At 24.7% G+C, this 24,941-nt stretch overlaps 1 protein-coding gene across 1 annotated transcript in view; it reads right to left on the bottom strand.

Moving 5' to 3' along the window:
- The window catches only part of LOC100202884 (ATP-dependent 6-phosphofructokinase, muscle type), a 69,064-nt gene extending 45,637 nt beyond the window's left edge, over positions 1 to 23,427 (bottom strand). Inside the window, exons 1-7 of the mRNA XM_065796412.1 lie at positions 23,029 to 23,427; positions 19,514 to 19,587; positions 17,438 to 17,515; positions 17,253 to 17,354; positions 9,256 to 9,343; positions 7,737 to 7,792; positions 6,794 to 6,861 (exon numbers count right to left, since the gene is read on the bottom strand). Of these exons, the coding sequence (XP_065652484.1) occupies positions 6,794 to 6,861; positions 7,737 to 7,792; positions 9,256 to 9,343; positions 17,253 to 17,354; positions 17,438 to 17,515; positions 19,514 to 19,587; positions 23,029 to 23,299 (737 nt within the window). The 5' untranslated portion in view covers positions 23,300 to 23,427. The remainder of the gene's footprint in view (positions 1 to 6,793; positions 6,862 to 7,736; positions 7,793 to 9,255; positions 9,344 to 17,252; positions 17,355 to 17,437; positions 17,516 to 19,513; positions 19,588 to 23,028) is intronic.
- Positions 23,428 to 24,941: the final 1,514 nt, after the last annotated feature.

Genomic DNA, 24,941 nt, shown 5'->3' on the forward strand with positions numbered 1-24,941 from the left:
AAAAAAAAAAAAAAAGATTAAGGATATTTTATTTACAAAAAATGTGTGAAAAATTAAAAACAATAAAAACATTTGTTTTTACTAATCTTGTGGATTAAAACTTTTGATTTTTTAAAATTAAATCAAGTTTTAATTTTTAAATTTAAATTTTCTATTCTCATTGGGACAATACATTTTGAAAATAGTAAACATTCCATTCCCTCTGTTGGCAATAATGACTTCATAACTTTGCATTCATTGTTTTTTTACAAAATAGAAAATTGCTTTCTAATTTAAACTGAATGCACCATTAAAATATTATCAAGTGAATAATATTTTATATCCTTGATTATATACTTAATAAATATATAATAGCCTTATACCAACATTATATATACTAGTGTAAGTATATACAAATATACTATATACTTATACAATAATAATATATAAATAATTTATATACTGAGGTATATTTTGAGAAATGCGTTTGTGAAACTAGTGATGCAAAATTTTTTCTTTTGTTGCTGTGAGCATGCATCCAAAAGCTTCAATCCAAAGTTATATAACAAATATATTTGCTATAGGTATTGTTTATTGAAACATTTTTTTTTTTTAATTTTAAGTTGCGTTTAGCTTTAACTTTTTTAATAAATAGACTTGAATAAATTTTTAGTTGACTTGAATAAATAGAGCTTAACTGATTCGAAGATACCAGTGAAAATATTTAGTTTCATATTAACTTATACTTGACAAAAAAAAATTTGATATTCCAGCGTTTTGATTTTTTTTAAATATAATAGTCATTAATTAATAGAATGTGATCGAACTTGTACGAAATCGAGGCTTTAAGTGAAGTTTTAGTTTGATAAACTTTTTATGCTAGATATTTATTTATGAGATATTTATAAATATTACACTAAATATATATATAAATATTACGCTAGATATTCAATTTTTTAACATTTAAGTTTGGAATTTTCATTAAAGTGTTGCAAGTTTTGATATTTTATTACATGGACTTTTATGCAATTCAAAGTAAAAGTTCTAGTTAAGGGAATTTTTTTTTGTCAAATTGACCCTAAAAAAATATACAAATTAGTGAATGTTTTGACATAACCAGAGTACGACTAAGCAGATAATATAATAAAGTTCAACTGGAATTTTTAAAAAATACATGCTGGATTTAGCTTTCAAATAGAAGAAATAAATCATTTTTAATTTGAACTTATACCGCATAAATTACAATTGAAGTAACGTATAAATTATGGATGACATACTTTATTACGAATATAACTTCTTTATTTATCAATATGCAAACTCTACTGTTTAAACATATTTTGACTTCAGCAAAAAAATTTTACTAAAAATATTTTCTATAATATCAACTTATAACTTTCTCTCTTGCAAGTTCTGCAGACAAGCATGATTTTTTACTCTCGCAACGAAACTAGCGATTGCTATTTTTCGCGCCCGGAAGGTCGTATACGGGTGTGCTTCACGTGAGCAATCGCTCCTACTTTATCACAAGGCTTGATATATATTTATATATATGTATATTTATATATATATATATATATGTATATATATATATATATATATATATATATATATATATATATACATATATATACATTTATATATATATATATACACATTTATATATATATATATATATATATATATATATATATATATATATAGATTTATATATACTTTTATATATATATATATATATATGTATATATATATATATATATATATATATATATATATATATATATATATATATGTGTATATATATATATATATATATATATATATATATGTATATATATATATATATATATATATATATCACAGCTGTCTTAAATACAGGCTTATTAAACCTGTAATCCATGAGAAAATCTGGAGTTTGGTTAGCTCAGAAAACTTTGCAAAAGTTTGCTTGTGCAGTTTATGTAGATTTATTTAATGTTGGGAAAAATAAATTATTTAAGACAGAACTTATTAGTGTAGTATTACTAACTGGTCTACTAATTATTAAAAAGACACAAAAAAATTTGCTGTTTACAAATTACCAAAAGAACTTAAAGAACACAAAAAGTGGCTAAATGCTATTCCAAGAAGTAACATTCCTGATAGCAAATATACTGTTGTTTGTTCTAAACATTGTCCTTTAAATTTCAAAAAAATAAATGTTTATAGTAAAGAGCAACCCTCTTCTTCTTATCTTTATTATAATGATGTGGTTTGTATTTATCTCCTCCACCCCCCCCCCCCAAAAAAAAAAATAAAAAAAATAAAAGAGTTACTAAAGTTATAGTTGTATATAAATGTGATGAAAAAGCTAGGTTTCAATCAACTGAATTTAATGTGGTAGACCAAGGTAATATTAATTTTGTTAAAGTTATTATCTTATAAAATTGTTTTAAAAAAAAATTTTATTGATTTCTTTTATGTGCATTTTTTATTAGTTTAGTTTATGCCTAAAATTTAAAATATGAGACACCATTGTGGATACTTTACAGGGTATAAAAACATTTATTAGGGTGTCTCAAAAAAAAAAATTATTTTTAAAATTCAAATGTAAAAAATCATTATCATTAAGTATGAACAGTTTTCAGTGAAAATTTTAGCTCTCAGTCTTTTTTTAGTCTAAGATAAAGAAGCAATCCCTACATAATAGAACTTCTTCAGTTGTTTTATTTTTAACTTTTGCAAACAAAGGTCTTGGAATTTAAATACAAACAAAACAAAAGAATAAGAAGCTTATTTTATATCGCAATTTTATTACAAAAAAAGTTTTAAATTGACATTTATGCTCTAGTTTGACTAGAAAGCAAATAAAAATTGTTGAAAATTTTATTATTTATATATATATCATAAAATATTATTATATATTATTATATATGATATACTAGTAAAGTAAACAAATTTGGTTTAAATAATTTAAATAAAAAAGTGAACAAAGATTTGTGGATGTAACCTTTTAGTTATTTTTATGGATTCTTCCATGAGTAATTTTATATTTCTTATTATTCATTTATTATGAAATGTTGATTTCGGTTTCAGTATTGAACTAGTATACCTGAAATTTCGGTTTATTTCGGTTTCAATGTATTTCTTGTTTTGGTAATAATGTTAAAGCTTTATTAATTTACCACAATGAAGAAAATTTCAGAAAGTCTCTAAATCAACCAGAAAAATTAGCAAAAACAATAATAGCTGTTATTATTAAATGTCTTTTTAATGGACCCTTTTAAGTAGCTGTTGCTAGGTATATCTATACCATTGCTAGGGTGTTTTGTAATTTTTAAATGTGACAAAATAAGAATACTTCTAGGACTTCTGTAGACGTTTATCACTTGAAATTTTTTTCAGATATTGAAAGATTTAAGTATAAGGAAAGCAAGTAACATTTTATGGCAGACCTAAGGCCACGATTGTTATGGTTAATCTAACAAAGCGCATTATCCGAAAAAATCTATTTTTGGAAGCTTACTCCTTCGCAGGCTTTTGCATGCACATGATTTTTTTTGTATAAAATCAATTTATGCTTTAGTGGCTTTTATAGTACTTCTATAGATTGCATGATTCCGATATGTTCTTTGATTCAGATTATCAGTATGAAGTAATTAATTCTATAATTAGATCAATTTTAAATGTGAAGGGAAGCTGTGTTGCAACTCTATGTGACAATAATAAAGTTAAGTTTTTCTCTCTCTGAAACTATTGTAGAAAAACCTTGGTTGACTAAAAATAACATTTTTTTACTTTAAAAAAAATTATAAATAAAAAAAAACATAAGAAATAATTGGATTACTGAAAAAACTCAAGAAATACAGTTTAAGTTTCTTTGTGTTTAAGAGTATTTTGTGAAGAAACTCTGCATTATCAACACATCCTATAGATCAAAACAATGTTAAAAGAACTGTTTTATTCCTAAAAAATTTTATTGATGCCAAGAAAAATATTAATGTTGACAAACATGATGATGACAAATGTTGACAAACATGATGATGACAAATGTTGACAAACATGATGATGACAAATGTTGACAAACATGATGATGACAAATGTTGACAAACATGATGATGACAAATGTTGACAAACATGATGATGACAAAAGGTTAAGAGAGCTGTCATTAAGTCACCTTTGCCTGCAACAACTACTTTCTTTATCAAAAATGTGCAAAGTTATGAATTTCCATAATGAAAACAAAAGCAATAAAAAACTAACTCCGGAAACATCTAAAGTATGTTTCATGCATTAAAAAATTTAAGTTACAAAATATTTTTTAGGTTCATCACACAAATTTGTAAAACTTGGTGACTTAACATCTGACCCTATTGAAAAAGCTTTTAGTAAGTTGTGTCAGGGTGGCAGCGGTGGCATATTTTATTTTGGCTCAACAAGTCTTAGAAATAACTAAAATTGAAAGCTCAAAACTACTTTTACAATATGATTTAGACTTTACTGAACTTAATGTTAGTCATAGTTGCATAAACTATCAGAGGCAATTGATGAAAAATGAAAATGAAGTACTTGATTCTTTGAACATAATAGCGGGCATTGTTGAAAAGAATTTTACGCAGTACGCACTTTACGCTATATGCATTTTAGATACGAAATGGTGATTTTACCTGTGTTTAGCCATTTAAGTTATGCCAAAACTCATATCAATTGGAATATTTAAATTGTCTTTTGATATAGTTTAATTAGCATATGTTTTGAAAACATTAGGTCGTAATTAATTATTGGAAAAAATATTTTCATCGCAATTGTGAAATAATTTAATTTCTTGAATAAAAAAGACATACATTTAAGTGAAATAAAATTAAATTTTTTTATACTTGAAAATAACAGTTAATAATAAAAGTTAATAACAAAAGTTAATAACATAAAATTTTTTAATTAAAAAACTTTAAATCAAATAAATAAAACATAAAAACTTTAAAGTCTCTCAGATGTACAAGTGTTTTTTCAAATAGAATTAAATTTTTTTTTCTTCTAATCAACTCAATTTTTATAATTCAATATCACAATAAGTTCTATTGATATAAGTTTTATTTATGATCATAAATTAAGTTTATGAATATCTGCTTAGTAACTAATAAAATCTATCTATAAATTGTTCATGAAACACTAAAAATATTTAAAAATATTTCATTAAATACTTATAAAAACAAAAAAACTAAATTGTGAGAAAGCAAGCAAAAGATTATGTTATGTTCAAGTTTGTTTTGAGAAATAAATAATAACGAAAAAAAATCTTTTTTAAATACCTAATTTTGATTTCAAAAGCAATATTTGTTATAGTCATATTGTTTAAAAGATTTTTAACCTGGTTTAAAATCAATATTATTACAATGCCATACTTCAAAATGTGCTAATGAAGCGATTTAATTTTTAACAATGTAAATAAGTAAATATTAGCTTCTTTGAGTTACATTTACTTGAGTTATATCTGGTTGCATAACGGAAAAGTGTTATGCAACCAGATATGATTGCTTTTCTGTTATGCAATGATATCTTGTAACAAGACCTGAATTAAAGTCTAGTTTAACAGATGCTGTTAAATAACTTTAGTATACATTTCAAGTTATCTTAACTTGAAGTGTATACTAAAGTCATTTAGTATACATTTCAAGTTAAGATAACTTGAAATGTATACTGACATTGATACATATTCATATTGTAGTGAGTATGGTACTTATCTCAATAACTTAAAGGTGGTTCGACAAAGCTGACTGACACTTTATGTTAATTTACTTTCTTTTGTTATGTACCTTTCATTGCACTGAATCTAATTTTTTCCAGTTTGTTCACATTCCCTAATTTCATTTTTTTTTTATCCATTGACAATTTTTTTTTGGGGTTATTTTAAAAACAGTGTTTTTTATGAAAAATTATGATATCTTGTCAAACTCTTTTTTAAATAATTACTCAAAGCTAAACACTCCACATTCTTCCAAGGAGCCAGCTTGAAAGTAGTCAGCTCAAAAGGAGTCAGCTTAAACGATTCTAAAATTAAGTAATTAGATTAAAATTTTTTTTTGATATTTGAACTTCTTTTAAATGAAGTTTTATCAAAATCTTTTATATTACATCCTGCTTAAAAAATACTGAAAATTTCCGTATTCATATTTAGTAAGTTAGTAATTAATTTGTTAACTAGTTTTATAAATAAAAAACTAGCCAAAATAAAATGCTAACTAAATCGACCTCCAGTTTTCAAATCCTAGCACTTGAGTAATAGGCTTTGGATTTAGATAGCCCTGATATATATATATATATATATATATATATATATATATATATATATATATATATATATATATATATATATATATATGTATATACATATATATATATATATGTATATACATATATATATATATGTATATACATATATATACTCACATATATACATATATATATACACATATATACATATGTATATATACATATATACATACATGTACATATATACATACATGTACATATATACATACATATATACATATATACATATATACATACATGTACATATATATATATATATATATATATATATATATATATATATATATATATATATATATATATATATATACATACATATATATATAAATAAATTCACGAATAAATTATCTCTCTCTATATATAAGTACATACATTTATCATTTCTATATTTATATCTATATATCTATATTTATATATTTTATTTAGAAAAAAAATACAAATTGAATATAAAATCTAAATCAATATAAATACATAGAATACAAAAATTCAAAACAAACAAATGATCACCTATGAAGAGCTGTGTCTGCACCAATAGTCATATCAGTTCCACAAAAATCATTATCAATGCTTCCAACCTGTAATTGTATTAAAATTTAAAATTCTGAAAAACCACTATTATTTACTATAATTAAAAAAAATTTAATTAAAACAATAAAAAATTTTTTATTTAAAACAATTTTCAATGTATACACATTGGTTTCATACTAACTACAGTTACTAATTTAATTTTTTTTTTAATTTAATTTTTAATAATTTAAATTTTTGTTTTGATACTAATTATAAAAAATTAATAATTTATTTATTTATAAAAACAAAATTTTATTTTATTTCCTAATATTGTTTACTATGTTTATTGATTTTTTATCTACTTTATGTAGTTAAGAAAATAAAAATAAAAAGTAGTAATAGTTCAACTAATCGTTAATTAACAAAGTATATTTTAAATATGATATCAGATTAATTAAAAACATACACTAGTTATAAAAAACTACATTGTCCTTTGCTGTCCCTTCTTAAACTCGAACCTTTATGCTGTTTACAATGCTGCAATCAATCTTATATTTTTCTACAAATACACAATCACTGTTTAAACAAGCGTTGCATGTTTAGCTTTTGTTCCAGCTAACAAACTTCTTTTTCCTACAATTTGACAATATGTTAAGTCACCAATCATTTCTCATTCTAAAAGTGAGTAACCATTTAAAAAGATATATGGCAGTAGCCAAGTCATAAAGTTTTAGTGCCATGGGAAACTTGTATAAAATAATAAATAAAAGAAACTGTATTTTATTTAGAGGATTTCTACTCCAGTAATTTGATGGTTTTCATCTGTTGGTCTTTAGACCCCTAGTCTTTTGACTATCATTCTTATTTTAAACAAATAAAACATTTTGATAGTTCAATTATATTAAAACATTAGCAAAGTGTAAAATTCATATAAGCAACATACCATCCCAACAATACTTAAGTAGGGACACATTTCAGAATCTGTCTCTGTAATTGAACCTGAACAAGTAAAGATGGAAACAATTTAATAAATACATTTGTATGTATAAATATATATATATATATTTGTATATATATATATCAACCCTCGGAATTAGGAAAAATGAGGTCGGCAATAATTTGCCGACCTCAATCTTTTTGAGGTCGGCAAAAATTATTTGATACAAAGGTTTAACCATAAAACATAGAAACGAGGTCGACAAATTTTTTCTGATCTCAAATATTTTCAGGTCGGCAGTTAGGTCGGCATTGCCGAATGCCGACTCTAATTCCGAGGGTTGATATATGTATTTATAAATGTATAAAAACGGAAGCGCTATTAGACGCACTCGAAATATATAAAATTGCTGTTTTAGGTCGGAAAAAAATTAGTTAAAGTAGAAAAAGTGTTTCAAATAGCGCTAGAGTACATATATATATATATATATATATATATATATATATATATATATATATATATATATATATATATATATATATATATAGTTTCTAGTTCTCTTGAATTATGAGTTCTAGAGGCTAGTGCTTTTTTTATTTTAGACTCTCTAGTTTATATTTATTGACAAGAAAATAAGTTGAAACTGTATACAACCATATACTATTTGTAATACTACTAAATTAATACAATAATATAAATATATATATATACAAATAATATAAATAAATATATTATATGTATACTCGACAACATCGAGAATCAGAAATAAAAAAAAAATCTTCAGAAATTAAAAAAAAAAAAAATGGTGGAATCTATGAAATCTTTCTAATAACTTGAAATAAGCATAAAAAAACTTTATAGTAATATAAAGATATAACAGTGGCTTTTAATAATTGCAATTTTAAAAACATCTTGGTCAAAAAATAATTTTCTTTGAGTTCTGTGAAATTTTTAATATTTTAAAAATATTAAAAATTTTGGCATATAAATTCACTAAATGGTCACAGAAATTATGGAAAAAAATGAATAATAAAGAAAAATAATAATAAAGGAGAATTAGTTTTCAAACTAAGCAAATTTAGACAAAAAATTCCAGACAAAAAAAAAAAAAGACTATTAGGAAAGTTATTAAATTGATGATAAAAATAAAGTAGATAAAAATAAAATAAAGATAAAAAAATAAAATAAAGATAATAAATAAAGTAGATAAAGTGGAAGTTTTTTTATGAGCCAAAACTTCCACATTTTTTTTACTTATAACTCCATTCAAAACTTTGTGTTACCGCAGCTTATGATTAATAAGCTGTGGGGGGTCAGAATCATACTTATCAGAAATTAAAGTGACTTTGCAACTCTAATGGAAAAAACAGGAAATACAAATATTAGCACAGAAAAGAATAAAGAAAAAATAAATAAAAAACATTAAAAAAATGAAAATAATTTCTTGATTTTTATATATTTTAGTTTTTTACAACTATCTGTTTGTCAATTTAATAAAACTGATAAATGCATGACAATAATTTACCCTCAGCTAAAAGTTCTTGAATTAATGATGGCCATTCTTTACGAAAAATATCAGCTCCGGTCAGACTTCCGTCACCTCCGATTACAACCTAAAAAAAGGAATTTTATTTCTTGGTGCATATTGGAATTATCTCTGTATTTATTATTTGGACTTTAAAAGAAATGTTAATTTTGTAGTTATTATTACAAATTCATTTTAATCAAAAAAATTAAAGATTGTAAAAGTCTTAAAACTAACTTTGATAATATAATCTTTCTATTTTTGAAGGTATTTAAATTTTAAAGTTTGTCTTGCAATTCTTACTGATCAATTTGATCAACCAGAATTGATATTGAGAGATTAAAACATCATTTTTTCAAAAATAGACAATCATTGATTGTTGGTTATCCATTATTTCCTGCGTTGAACATTTAAAAAATGGACTTTATATACAAATGTGTAAAAATAAAAAAAAGCATAAAAATAAATACATAAATAAAAGCATAAAAATATAAATGAAACCAAAAAAAATAAAAGCATAAAATTATTGTCTTTATTTTAATTTAAAAGTGTTTTACTTCCTAGAATTTAGAAATAATCCAAGCTTAATTACTTTAAAACTTAATCATTTAAAAATTTGAAACTTTGATACCTTCTGATGTCTACTAAGTAAATAAAACATTAAAAAAAATTATCCAATAAAGGGATTTGAACCCTCATTCAATACCAAACTAACAATCGTTCCTCATAAATAAAACAATAAATTAACCTAAGCACTACACTAACATAGTGAACTAGGAAAAATTATAAATTTTTAAATTACTAATTGTACCTCCTTTAAACTAAAGTAATTATTTGGTTTGAGACAGTTCTAAATTAAGAAATATATTATTTTTATGCTTTAATTTTCTCTGGTTTATCATTTATTTTATTATTCTTTAAGTTCATTTCAGTTTTCAATTTATGGTTTGTTTATTTTTAATTTTCTCTTTAAATTAGTTTGGCAAAATTATCAAAATATGCAAAAAATTGTGGTCAAGTTGTCAAAAAAAAAAAAAATTGTATTTGTAGTCATATAAGGCATGCAACCGCACATATTCTCTCATAAGAATACATATATATATATATATATATATATATATATATATATATATATATATATATATATATATATATATATATATATATATATATATATATATATATATATAGTATATATGTTACTGTTACCTGCAGTACCAGGAATTAGCTAAATGGTAATCTTTATAACATATTTAATATTGCAACTCTGATTTTTATGTGTTATCACAATCATCAGGCAAGTAGTAAAAGTTTAATTTTGCTAGGATTTGTTTAGTGGACGTTACGGTTTATATTTGTATTTTAGATCGTTACGGGACGGAAATTGATTAGTAGTTAGGTTAATAATATTATTAATTTGTTTTTAGTTGACTAATAATTGTGATATATTTATATGTTTAATGTTGTTTAAAATATTTTTTATATGTTAATGTGTATTATTTGTGTATTAAAAAATAATAAAATAAAAATAAGAAAATAAGAATTAAATTTGATATAAAAATATACATAGTATTATGAAATATATTACAAAAGCTGTGTATGTGAGTAATTTATTAGTTAGCCTAGAGATATATGGAGCAGATTAGTATAGTTATTTTTATTTATAGTTGTTAGTCAGGTTCGTAGCGAGCTTTGTAATTTTTTAATAAGAATTTATTTTTGTGGCGGCACTTTGATATAATTTCGGTTCTGTTATTTAACAGTTCTTCAGGTTTTGGATATGATATAATAGTAAATTTCTCATACAGACATAGTGAGCATCTTTTAGAAATATTCAAGTAGGGGGTACTGATTTAAGAATAGACCATGTTAGCATAGGGGTTTCATTAAAATTGTTTTTTAAATCCCAGACATAGTTTGATAAGGCGGTAGAATTTTTGTATTTAATATTGTTGAATGATGATTTGTGGTTGTTGTACAAATCATCATTCAACAATATTAAATACAAAAATTCTACCGCCCTATATATATATATATATATATATATATATATATATATATATATATATATATATATATATATATATATATATATATATATATATATATATATATATATATATATATATATATATATATGTATATATATATATATATATATATATATATATATATATATATATATATATATATATATATATATATATATATTCGACTATTTTGGCCGGGCATATATATATATATGCCCGGTCAAAATAGTCGAAAAAATAGTGGTAGGTTTGCAATAATTCGCATAGTGCTGAAAATTGGTACATACGTTGAGGACATTATTAAAAATAAAATATAAAATATCCCCACCGATTCCACATCTGCGAAAAAAGTTATTCAAGGAAATAGGATAAAAACTTTTTTTGTTTTGCTAGCAACCTTTACTTTCTATAGAAAAAAAAGTTTTTGCGGCTTTTCTCTGATCTTGGATTAAAACAACAAAATATTGCTAAATTATAGGGGGTTTAATTTTTTGTTTAACTGTTCTAAAATAAATTACATTTAAATAAAATTAGGTTCTTGTGATATGTTTAGAAAAAAATATTTACGACTAAGTGTATCATCATGTTACAAGCCCGTATCAACCGGGGGGTCAGCAAAGGCATTTGCCCTTCCCTATAATTTTTTAAATAAATAGTTTTAAAGTTAATTATTAGAAAAAAGTAAGCGATTACAAATTAAGAAATAAATGAAAAAAAAGGATAGAAAGGACCTAAATTGTTATCCGTATTTTTGGCGTAAGTTCCTTTGGCAAAAAAATTTGGTCCAACTACTATTTGACCTACCCAATAGTATTCCCCCCCCCCCCACGATTAATAAGAACTGTGTGAAACAGTTCTTATTGATCATGGATTGAAGACTTTAATTGATTCTAGATGACATCTAAATCTGATGACGTTGCAAAAAATGGTCTGATGACGTTGCAAAAAATTACCATAAAAGTTTATTCGATGATTCGAATGATTCGATGGAAGAATTATTTAGATACAATGAAAATAGTGATGATTGTCAGTTTTTATTGGAAGAGTTTGAAAGTTTTTGCAAAAATCCAGATTTAGATAACAGAACAATTAAGATTGAAATAAAGTATGGTAATACAATCATTATGATTTTTTGAAAACCAAGCTTAATATGAAAAAAAAAGCCAAAATAAAGAGGAAGAACAACTTCAAATCTTTAAAACTGCATCAGCAATCATTCGAAAGGACATCTAATCATTAGTCTTTGATAATACCAATTATTTCTCACCTAGTCAAATGTTTGAAGGTATTACCAGCGATATTCCGGAGTCATTGACTTTTTTATGGAGCAAGTAATTCTTAGAAATAAACAATCTAAATAGAACATATAAAATTAGTGTGTATAGGTTTTAGCCACAGTGTTATATTTGCTGTTAGGTCTAGATTTTTAAAGTCAAAATTACAATGAGGTCTCTCAGTATTTTTTCATAAACGGTTTGGTTCAAAACGCCTTTTTCTACAAATACAAATCTTTTCTTCTTTTAGCTTATGCGCATTCTACAACGACACTGTGATGTATGAGGAACCGTTCATCATCATCCACATTTTCTTACCAATCTTACCACCACAAACTGGCACATTTATTCAATATGTTGCAGATAACGCTGATATGAATGTAAAGACTTTAGACGGTAATAACACGTTTCACACAAAGGGTATCATTCAATTTGTTACCCCGAAAATTTCATTAACATAAGAAGATCAAATACCACAAATAGATCTTGTTATTAATGATGAGTTGCAGATCTTAATACTACTATTGCCAAGATCATAATTAACATAATTTCATATAATTAACATAATTTCATATAACGATATCAAAAGTCATTACGATAATACAATATGAGAAGGATTTCTTTATCAGTTCAATGAACAACTAAAAAAATTTGAAAAACGAAGACCTATAGCAAAACTATGGATGCAATGTTTTAACATGGTGTCCATTGCAAAGAAGTTTATAAGAGCTGAACGCATGGTAGATTGGTAAGCTTATTTGAACAGTATCTTTTTGCTCATTATAGAGCTCCATAAAAATATTGTTTTTATAGACAAGTATAGATATAAAAGTTTTGTAAAAAATACACAGAACAATAAAAGAATGCAACTATCTTGTCTTCTTCCAACATCTGCTTCTGCTAGTCAACACTTATATCAAGTATACTATCAAGTTCAAGTATGGATAGGCAATCAAATGGACCCAGCAGACTGGGTTTGGAAATTAGCAGGTGCGAGTGGGAACCAATTCAAGCTTTACTCCCACTTGCTCCAAAAATACTTTTCAACACCATCTTTTGCAATTGTAAAAAGGGTTGTAGTGCAAAATTTAGCTACAAAAAAGTCAGATTATTGTGTTCACCAGTATGTATTAATTGTCAAGGCCAGTCTTGCTTCAATTTTGAATCAATTTCAACAAATGAAGATTTTGATGACATTATTGATCAAACAGCTGATATATCTTTTTCACATTTCCAGCTAGAAAAAGAAGAAGATAAAGAAGAAGATAAAGAAGAAGAAGAAGAAGAAGAAGAAGAAGAAGAAGAAGAAGAAGAAGAAGAAGAAGAAGAAGAAGAAGAAGAAGAAGAAGAAGAAGAAGAAGAAGAAGAAGAAGAAGAAGAAGAAGAAGAAGAAGAAGAAGAAGAAGAAGGAAAAAGCGAAGAAGATATAATATACTAATATATATATATAATAGTATATAGTAATAATACTAATATGCAAGATATAAGACTTATTCCAGAAAAAATCTGCGCGTACATTTTAAAAGATATTTATTTAACTTTTTGTTCTCAAATCCAGTTTAAAGTTGTCCCAGAGTAGTGGCATGATGCTAAATCAGGCCAAAATAACATGTTACTAGTGCATGTTCCAAAAAACTGCAAAAGACGTTTCTTGAGGCATTCTTTTATGTATATTTTGGCGTCAATTGTTCCCGTAGTCACAAAACAAGAGCTTTCACCACATTCACAAATTGCTTGCCACACTAAGAATTTTTTAGCGAATTTTTGCATTCCAATACATTTATAATTGGAATACTGTTTCTTGCGATTAATTGCTGAATAATTTTGGTGTCCTGTTTCATCGTCAATAATCAAACAAGATTTTTAAGTTTCCTCGTCAATAATCAAACAAGATTTTTTGGCAAATAATTTTTTATAAAGCAGCTTTAAATAACAAATTGCAACATTTTCTTGCTTTTCTTCATGACGAGGAACTTTTTTCTTTTTATAAGATCTATAGCCACAAATTCTCTTGTATAGTGGAAGCACTTGTCTTAAATTTATTCGCTAAAGTTCAAACAGAAATCTCCGGTTTTCTGTCCAAGGCATCTTTCACTTTTTTACCAAGAACTCATCTAACAAAACATTTTTTTCTTCCACTTCCTGATTTCTTTTTGATTGTACTAATGTCTTGAAATCGTTTCAAAACGCTCTGCACTGTTTGCAAAGCAATCTGCAACTCTTTAGAAATTGTTTTGTTTGATACACCAGGATCAACGAAAAAATGCAAAATTTTTTCTTGCTTCTTATCTTGATTTGATGACATTTCAAGTAAAACTAATTGTTTTGATAACAGAGTTGTTTAAATTTTGAATAACACTAATACAATGACATTATAAAACAATTAGCTATTTAAAATGATGCATGGTTTCCGTAAACAACACATCAGAACACACGCAGATTTTTTCTGGTACATATCTTAAAACATAATATACAGATTATGTTGAATAAGACTTCTTCAATTTTAAGATTTTCAATATCTCAGGAATCGTGATTCTTCGAAAAAGACAATTTTTGTAGATAATTTCATCTATAACTTTTGCTTGATCAATTTTTTTTTTGATAAAATTTACCGTTTACCAGAAAAATATGAAAAACCATTTTTTTCAACTTTTGACCTTGAATAACTTTTTTTGCAGATGCAGGATCGGTGGGGACTTTTGATATTTTATTTGTAATAATGTCCCCAAGGTCTGTACCAATTTTCAGCTCTATGCGAATTATATATATATATATATATATATATATATATATATATATATATATATATATATATATATATATATATATATATATATATATATATATATATATATAGGCATCGGCAGGAAGAGAGAGCATTAGCTCTCGCTCTTGTTCTAGTTTTGTCATGAATATAACCCACTTTCTTTCTGTCTCTATTTTTAGATATTGATTAGAAAATATTTTTTTTTGCTTAAAATTTTTTTTTTTTGCTTACTAAATGCAATTAGTTTTTTTTTGCATAACAAATAACAAAAGGGTTATAACCACTATTAAGTAGCCTCCTCATCTGTAGTGGCTTTTCGGTCTTTAGGAGGTAAATAACAAAAAAACAAAAAAACAAAAAAAATCTTTTTCTTAGTCAATAATGTCTTCATATTAATGCTATTATGTAAAATTTAGTTTATAATATTAAACAATTTTAAAAAAATGTTTGAAAAAGTAAAACATTCTTTTTAAATGTTACTGCTTTATTTAATTTTTCTCAAATTCATTTTATACTTGGTGGAAATCATTATATAATATAAAATTATTACGCACTAAATTACTGCATAATAATTTTTATATTATGTAATGGATTATACAATTAATATATTATTTATAATGAATTATATAAATTTCTATTGATTTTAGAAAAAAAAATTTGAGTAAAAAAATGCAGTAATAAAAATAACAAGTTTGGTGAAATTTTATTTATTATTTACCAACTTATTAATTAAAACTCTGCCAAACTTATTATTTAATTACATAAAACTTGGTCTGAAATTTGCAGACATAGCATAATAATTATTAATAATATTAATTATATATTTATATATTATTATCAATACTAATAATAATTATATTACTAATAATAATTGCAGACATAACACAATAACAATGGTGCCACCAACATAGTTATTAATAATAAAATATTCCATACTCCTAAGTTTCATTGCCTTAAAACAAAAACTATAATATTTTATTAAAAAAGTGCTTCATAAATATTTTGCTGGAACCCTCATTTTAAAGATATTTTAGAATATTTTGGAAGTCTACACTTGTCATTCTTGGATTTATTTTAGACATTTGATTCAAATATGTCTTGTTGATGTTTTTTTCTAATTTTTATAGCAACAGATCCATTTTTCTGGGTTTTAAACAAAATCATTATCATCATCATCATCATCATCATCATCATCATCATCATCATCATCATCATCATCATCATCATCATCATCATCATCATCATTATCATTATCATCATCATCATATATATATATATATATATATATATATATATATATATATATATATATATATATATATATATATATATATATATATATATATATATATATATATATATATATATATATATGTATATGCATATATACATATATGCCAGGGTGTTAGCTAGCCCAATGGTGCCGCGTATAAGGCAGAATTCCCAATGAGCTTAAAATTCCCAAAAGTCAATGATTTTTTTTTTAAGAGTGTTTTTTTAAGTTTTTTAGGACCTTTTCTAGAAAATTCCCAACATTTTCTAGAACAACAACAATAAAAATTCCCAATACGGCAAAAAACACGATATAAAATTTATTTCTGGCTAACGCCCTGTATGCATATATACATATATGCATATATGCATATATATATATATATATATATATATATATATATATATATATATATATATATATATATATATACTTATATACACATATGTATGTATATATATACTTATGTATAAATATAAACTTAAATATATAAGAAAAAAGAGTGAGCAATTGCTGGTATATATATACTATTGTGCATTATATATATTATATATATATATATATATATATATATATATATATATATATATATATATATATATATATATATATATATATACATATATGTATAATTTTTTCAATTAACTGTTTACCAGGTTTGAAATTTTTCTTTGTACAAGATTTAAAGCAGCTTTCTTGCGGCCTTTCCGATCACGAAAGTCTTGGCATCGAGCAGTACCTATTACCGTTCCACCCTAGAACGAAAATTAATTCTATAAAAATTAATTCTATAAAAAGTACAATCATAACAACAAAACCTTAATACCAAACAACTAACCTTATTTAGGATACCACTAACATCTTCCCAACAAACTTTTTTAATGTTGTCACCACCATCTACTAAACCTTGGTACCCCTAAGAAGAACATATTTAACATAGTTTTAATAAAAAATAAAGTAAATCTTAAAGCAATTTTTTTTTTAATTTAGCAAATGCTTTTGCTAAACTTTACTGTTTTCATCAATGCACAGGAAAGCAAGAAAACTAATTGCTGTTTATTTGTAAAAAATTTATTTTTTAAAGTTTTTTATGTAAAATAATAAATAATATATTTGCTTGTTTTTACTACCCTTATTGAAGTAGTCTACACTTTTGTTGGATTTTCCAAATTGTGCATTTAAACCTGATAGTTTATTTCCTGATGAACTTTTGTTATCGACGTTCCAAAAGCAAAATAAAGGAAACAATTTCAGACAAAAACAAATATGGTAAATACATTTATAAAAGAAACCATGGTATGCTTTTATTCTATAATTTCTTCTGCCATTATAACATTTATTAATCAAATAATATATTTTAGAAATAAATACCAATTTATTTTTTGATTTTTAAAATTAAATTTCTGATTTTGAAAATAAAGAAAAAACCTCAAATAAAGCAAAAACATTTTTAAAAGCTAAAAGACATGAAAACGAAAAAGCGCAAGAAAAAAAGTAACAAAGTTTTTTTTTGTTATATCGTACATAGCAAATTAGTTTCTTAAAAATTGTGAATAAATTGCATATCAAAACATACAATTATAGTTATAAAATTATGTTTTTTTACTCGACTTGAATTTTGTATCAAATTCTGTAGCTTTTTTTTTTTTTAATTATTAAATTTTTCTAGTTTATCAAACTAAATGTATCTAGTTTATCAAAATTAAATTTTATCAAATCAAAATTTGATATTTCTTTTTTCTCAGTAGATAAGTTAAGCTCTTTGCCGCAAATTATTAATAAATTACTTAGAATGTAGACAAACAAAGTGTGCGCCCACACACGTTTTCCAGGAAGGCTTGTAAAATTGCGCTGAAGTCGATGGACAATAGCATTGCATAAAAGTTTATGAACAATATGATCATATATGATTAAAAGTATAATATACAAATATGACAATATTTATAAGTTTTATAAAGTGATTTAAATAAATTGAAGTTTTTTGCACTTTTTTCCTCTTTTGTTGAAAAATTATAAAAAATTTAATAGATATAATAAAAAAGAAAGAGTTCTTTTTTGTATTATATCTATTATATTTTTACAATTTTTCAACAAAAGAGGAAAAAAGTGCAAAAAACTTCAATTTATTTAAATCACTTTATAAAACTTATAAATATTATCATATTTGTATATTATCTTTTAATCATATATGATGATTGTAAAATGTCTGTATTTTTTTACTTTTAAGTTTTATCTTTGGAATTACAACAGATAGATTATTGTTGCGTTTGGAATTACAACAGATAGATTATTGGTTATTTTAAGTGTTTTTGTATTTTTTTGTTTTTTTAACAAAATTAGGTGTAACTCATATAAGTTAAATAATAACACAAAAAATATGAAAACACTCAATAACAACAATAAACAAAAATAAAAATAATTATGTATTGTAAAATAGTTTTTGAAATTGCTACCCATGGTCCCATACAAACATTTATATATCAATTTGCAAGTTCTTCTCTAAGAATATTGATGGTTACTTTATTTATATGATTGTTCAATATTATTGCAACATCTCTCGCTTCTAATTTAATAATTTTATTCATTTGCTTGCTAGTTTTCTTCAAGCTAACAATTCTGCAATATGTCATTATTGATAGTATCATGGAGATATAAATATTTTTTGCTGCATCCATTGTTAGCAGATGACATATCTCCTTCATCAAGTAAAGACAAGTAAACTCCTTTTTAAATGAGTTATTTAAATTAAGGTTTATTTATTTAAGTTAAAGTTGAAGATTAAAAGTTAAGTTTATAAGTTTAAAGTAAAGTTGCTTTCTTTTCGGTTAGATAAAATAAGATAGAAAAAAAAAACTTATATGTAATTCAAAACATGAGAGTGAGGGTTACTATATGTAATGGTAACTGAACTTACCCAATGTACTGCATACATTTCTGCACCAGCATATATTCCCATTCTGATAGTGGCTCGTATTGCAGCATTCATACCTGTGAAATAACGAGAGTAATACTTTTTATTGAAAAACTTACATTGTTGTTTTTATGGCAAACTGTTGGTTTATGTTGTTGTAATGTATGACTAACGCTTACTTATGTTGTTGTAATGTATGACTAACGCTTACTTATGTTGTTGTAATGTATGACTAACGCTTACTTATGTTGTTGTAATGTATGACTAACGCTTACTTATGTTGTTGTAATGTATGACTAACGCTTACTTATTATTCATATTTAGGTAGTTTTGAATAATATTTATTGATAACACAAAAACTGTATTCCATAATGAAAAGATAAAAATAAAGGAAAATCCTGAGGTGGCACTAAATGGTTTTGCTAAACCGTCCTTTTGCAACATATAAGAAAGCTTGCTTAAAACATGAATATTATTTAAAAGCTTTCATGTACTTTTTTTTTAAATACTGTTGATCTAAGTTCAGTATTAGACTTTTTCATATTTACATAAATATTTAAAATTGAAATGTAAATCTATAATTAGATTTACGTGCAAAATTTTAAATGTATTTCTATTTAATCCATTATAAATTTTTTTTCTTTCTAATCAAACTAAAAATGTAAATATGGTTGTCATAAAATCAAATTATGTGGAAAAAAAAATCTTCATTGTGGATATTTATATATTGTAAATATTTATAAGTATTTACTTTATAAGTGTCATTGAATTAATAATCTTGATTTTTATCTTAATTTTGTGACAATTTATTGTTCTCATTGTCTCTTTTACGCCTCAGTTTTGTAAAGAAAAAATATGAAAAATCTCTTGGAATGTATTTGTAATATATAAACAGCAAAATACATATTTTTAAAAAAATCTCTTGGAATCTATTTGTAATATATAAATATTTATAATATATAAACTACATATTTTTAAAAAAATAAGCAGAGTAAAATATTGCAATATTTATATAATTTCTATATTTTACATATATGTTGGTGAAACATCAGTAGAACGTAACCATGGTGTGCTTATCTCATCAGACATCAAGTCTATGCAGCAGCAACAAATGTACAGAGCATACTAATAACTGTTAAGCGCACCTTCATTCATCTGAATATGGAAATGATCCATAGACCTCACCTCGAGTTTGCAACCCCTGTATAGAATTCTATTTTAAACACACAAGTTAACACAAATACACATTAAAATGAAATTAAAACATTAAAATTAAAAGAAAACTGATTTGAAAAAACAACAGTAATAACAAATAAAAAAAGCAAATAAACTTTTTTTTATTCTTGTTATCAGGATGAGTCAATGAGAGGCACTGGAGGGTGATTTGACTTGTTACTTAGGCAGCACTTTAAAAAACTGTAAAAAAAACTCTGTCTTCTTTCACTTTTCTATGCAGGTTTAAGAAAACTACACCTTGAATTTTGAATTTTTACACTGGTTCTTTTCACTATTTTGCCTTGTTGAACCTTTGTTCAAAACTTTACAACACATTTACACCATTGACTTGGTTTGCTGCTGTTGCCATTGTTCAAGTTTGTTTTATTTGCTGCTCGTCATCAAAATTAAACTTACATTGTTTTTTTAGCTTGCTTTGCTATTTTTGTACTTCCAGCATCTTTCAATCTCTCAAGTATTTTAGGTTTATTGAAACAATTGTTTAATAACCCTACAAAAAAACTGTTTTTAGAAATGTTGATAAGCTTTTCGAACTACATTCATCAGAGCAGGTTTTCAAAAGATCATATGCAGCCAGTGGCTTTGAAAATACAAATCTCTATCCATTAAATAAAAATGAGAGAAACTCAAGCTTTCAGAGCTACACAATCCACCAGCACCAATACCACTACCAACAAAACCATCAACATCAACAAGAAGAAACATGATTGGCAAACCAAGTAATTGAAGAGAACTTAAGATAAAGAAGTTGACTACGACATCAAAGAAAATTTACATTTAGAAGAGAAAAAATGCAGTAAAGCAAAGTGTCAAAAGCCATTCAATAGCACAACAACTGATAGGAAAAACATTTGGTTCCAATGTGAGAAAAGGTCTTGTCAAAACAAAAAGTTTTTAAAGAATCTCTTACGTATTATAGTTTCTAAACTAAAAAGTTTTTTTTTAACTTGTATGATTTTAAAACTCTATCTTTAGTTAACTAAAATTTGTTTTTCCTACTTATTTAGTATTGTTAGATTGCTTTTAGTTAACTGATTGCAGGTGTGCTTTGAAATTTAAAAAAATAAAAACATTTAAAAAAAATTTGTTGTAAATAATTAAGTTGGCAAAATTACCCTAACTCGTTTTTCTGTTCCCATTAAAGTAAAAATTTCTTTTATTAAATTTTTGAAATGTTAATAACAATAAAAAAAATTTTCTATTTGCATGTTTGGTTTTCAAATTATTTAAATTTAAAGAATTAGTGGCGAAATTACTTTATTCTATAAATTATTTTACTCTCTCAGAGAGAAAAGAAAATAAAGAATAATAAAATACAACAGTCAAGATTAAAAGATATAATATGTAAAAAATAAATAAGATCACATTCTCAAAATTGAGACAGTATATAAAGTCATCATATCAAAAAGTTATGAAAAATAAGAAAGTCGAACACAATACTTTTAAACATATATATTTAAAAAGTTTTAAAACCTGTGTTGATCATTAATATTAAACAGTTTGAAATGTTTTCCTTTTTTATACTTGAAAGTTTTAATATTTAATTTTATTCTCAAAGAAGATATTTGGTTTTATAAGTGTTTTTGTTTTGTTTTAATTTTACAAATATTTATATGATTTAATTTTTCTCTGCTTTTACTTATTTGTTTATCTAACCTTTTCATGCCTAATCTTAAAATCAATTTTCTTTATTTTGCTTTTTTTACTTCTTTTTTTTGTTGTTTGTTAAACAATCCTGTTCCCCATTTGCAATACCATTACAAAGCAATCAATGGAGTATGAAGGTTAACACAACCATGAAGGTATATACTATAGATGAGTTATAAGAGTTATAGATGAGTATAAACTATAGATGAGTTGTTTTTTTAGTACAAAAAAAATTTTACTTTTTTTTGCTATTAAATTGTGTTGATAATTAAATAATTTCTGTCAACTTCTGGTTAAACTTTTTTATAGAGATATTTTTGGTTTACCTTCATGAATCTGTTTGCCACATCTTTTTATCAGACTCAGATCAAATTAATTGGGATACACTCCGCATTTTCTAACTCCATTATTGACATTGCCCTTTTTTTTAATGATTTTGCTCATAGCTCAATATTATTTTTTTCCTAACTATAAAATTATGTCTGTTTCACCTTAGTTACTAACAACTTTAACTGTATGATAAACAAACATGTATATATTATTGATATTTTTAATATTGGTTCTTAATTATATCTGAATCGCATTAACCTTTATCATATAAAATTTCTAAAGGGTTTTATATATCTTTCAAATACCTTGAGAATCTCCTCCGCTAGTTAAAACAGCAATGCACTGCCCAGTCCCATCAACACCACCTGATAATGACATTGTTCTTCCTAGTCTCATCTTTTTAGACCCATCAAACTTAATAGAGGCATTACTTGTACGCTTTGAGGGATAGAAGGAACCATATTTTTCTGATAGATCTTCATTTTCGGACTCCTTGAAATCGTATGCACGCCATTGAAAGGCAATAGAAACTGTACGATACAAATGCGATGCAAAACTCAATAAATACCATATCATGGTTTAGCTATTTGATTTTGTATAGAATTGTCTGAAAATCAAAATTTTTTATAAGATTGTTTTTACAATTTTAAAATGTTTACATAATGTTCGCAACGCGGTTGTTTTCATCCTTTAAAAAAAAATTGTCGGCGGCTAAATTCTTAAAAATCTTATCAAAGCGTGATTAGCTGTGATTAAAGCGATTAACAAGACTCATTTTATGCTTTATTATTTTAGGCTTTAATTTTATTTATAAATATATACTTTTTTGCTTTAATTCTATGCTTTAATTTTATAAAGTATAAACTAATTTTATTATAATGATAAAAACTAAGTAAATAATAAAAGTGTAAGTGAAAAATGAAACTGCTTCTACTTTTTAGTTTGAAAAATTGGTAGTATTTTATAAAAAAGGAACGCGAAAAGCAATCAAAGTTGTAATGCATCATTTATGTTTGACCAGTTACTGAAAGGAGTTTTGGAGTGTAGTTAAAATTAAGAAGCACAAACTATTTAAGATCACTTAGAAAACACCATATATGTTGAGTATAATAACTGTTTTGTAATACGAGTAATATGAGTATATTATGATTAGTACAAAAAAAAAAAGTACAAACAAAAAAAATATAAGTAAAAAAAAAAAAAAAAAAAAAGCACCACAACATATTTTTAAAATATTAAAATATTAGCTTTCTACCGTCAGATTAAAAAATCATTTGAAACTTAATTAATTTAATGAGTGATCTAAGTGGTGCATGTAATGCAAATTTTTAACGAGTTTAAATTGCTTTTATTTTATTCAACTTGTTTCTTCACCCAGCGGAGCTTTGAAACACGAACCTTGTTTGTTGAGATTCGTGTTTCGAAATTAAAGAGTTGTAACCACAATAAAGTAGCCTCCTCGACTGTAGTGACCCTCTCAGGCTAGGGGAGGTGAGTAACATTTAAAGTTAGACAGAGCACTGCAGGAACGCATTTAACTAGGAAGTTCACGCCTTATCCCTTACCGATGTCGCTTATTTTGTATTTAAATTTTGTCGTCATAACCTTAAAAAGGCATTTAACAAAGATAAAAGAACTAAAATAAAAATAACTTTTACAGAATAACGAGGTATATAAACTATATATCTGGAAATTTTTTTTATATTCAATTATTAAGAAGATCTAACAACTTTATCTCAGAGCGGAAGAGCGGAAGATTTAACCAGAAACTTTACGCATCCTTCCTAACCAATGTTGCTCATTTGGTTAGAGCTGGAATTGAACCTCGAACCTCTTCTGAGCTAGAACTCTAACCACTGCGCCACGGATCTTCTTGTCATAATTTTATACAGACTCTAGCAAACATATACTTTAGTAAAGTAAAAATGTATAAAAACAATTTATAAAATAAGAATAAACTTTATATAAACGTAAGCAAGTATATAAAAAAAGATAAACAATGATTTTTAAATTATACTATTGATAATAACTCAGTATATTATCTTATGAATGAATTAAGTTTTTTAGTTTATTTTTAAAAAGACGAAAAGTAATATGCAGAAATTAAAACTCGGCTATACAATTTTACTCCAAAGGTGGAGCGCCCGATATACAATTTTACTCCAAAGGTGGAGCGCCCGATATACAATTTTACTCCAAAGGTGGAGCGCCCGATAGG

Source organism: Hydra vulgaris, chromosome 04 (genome assembly GCF_038396675.1).
Source record: "Hydra vulgaris chromosome 04, alternate assembly HydraT2T_AEP".
Taxonomy (NCBI): domain Eukaryota; kingdom Metazoa; phylum Cnidaria; class Hydrozoa; order Anthoathecata; family Hydridae; genus Hydra; species Hydra vulgaris.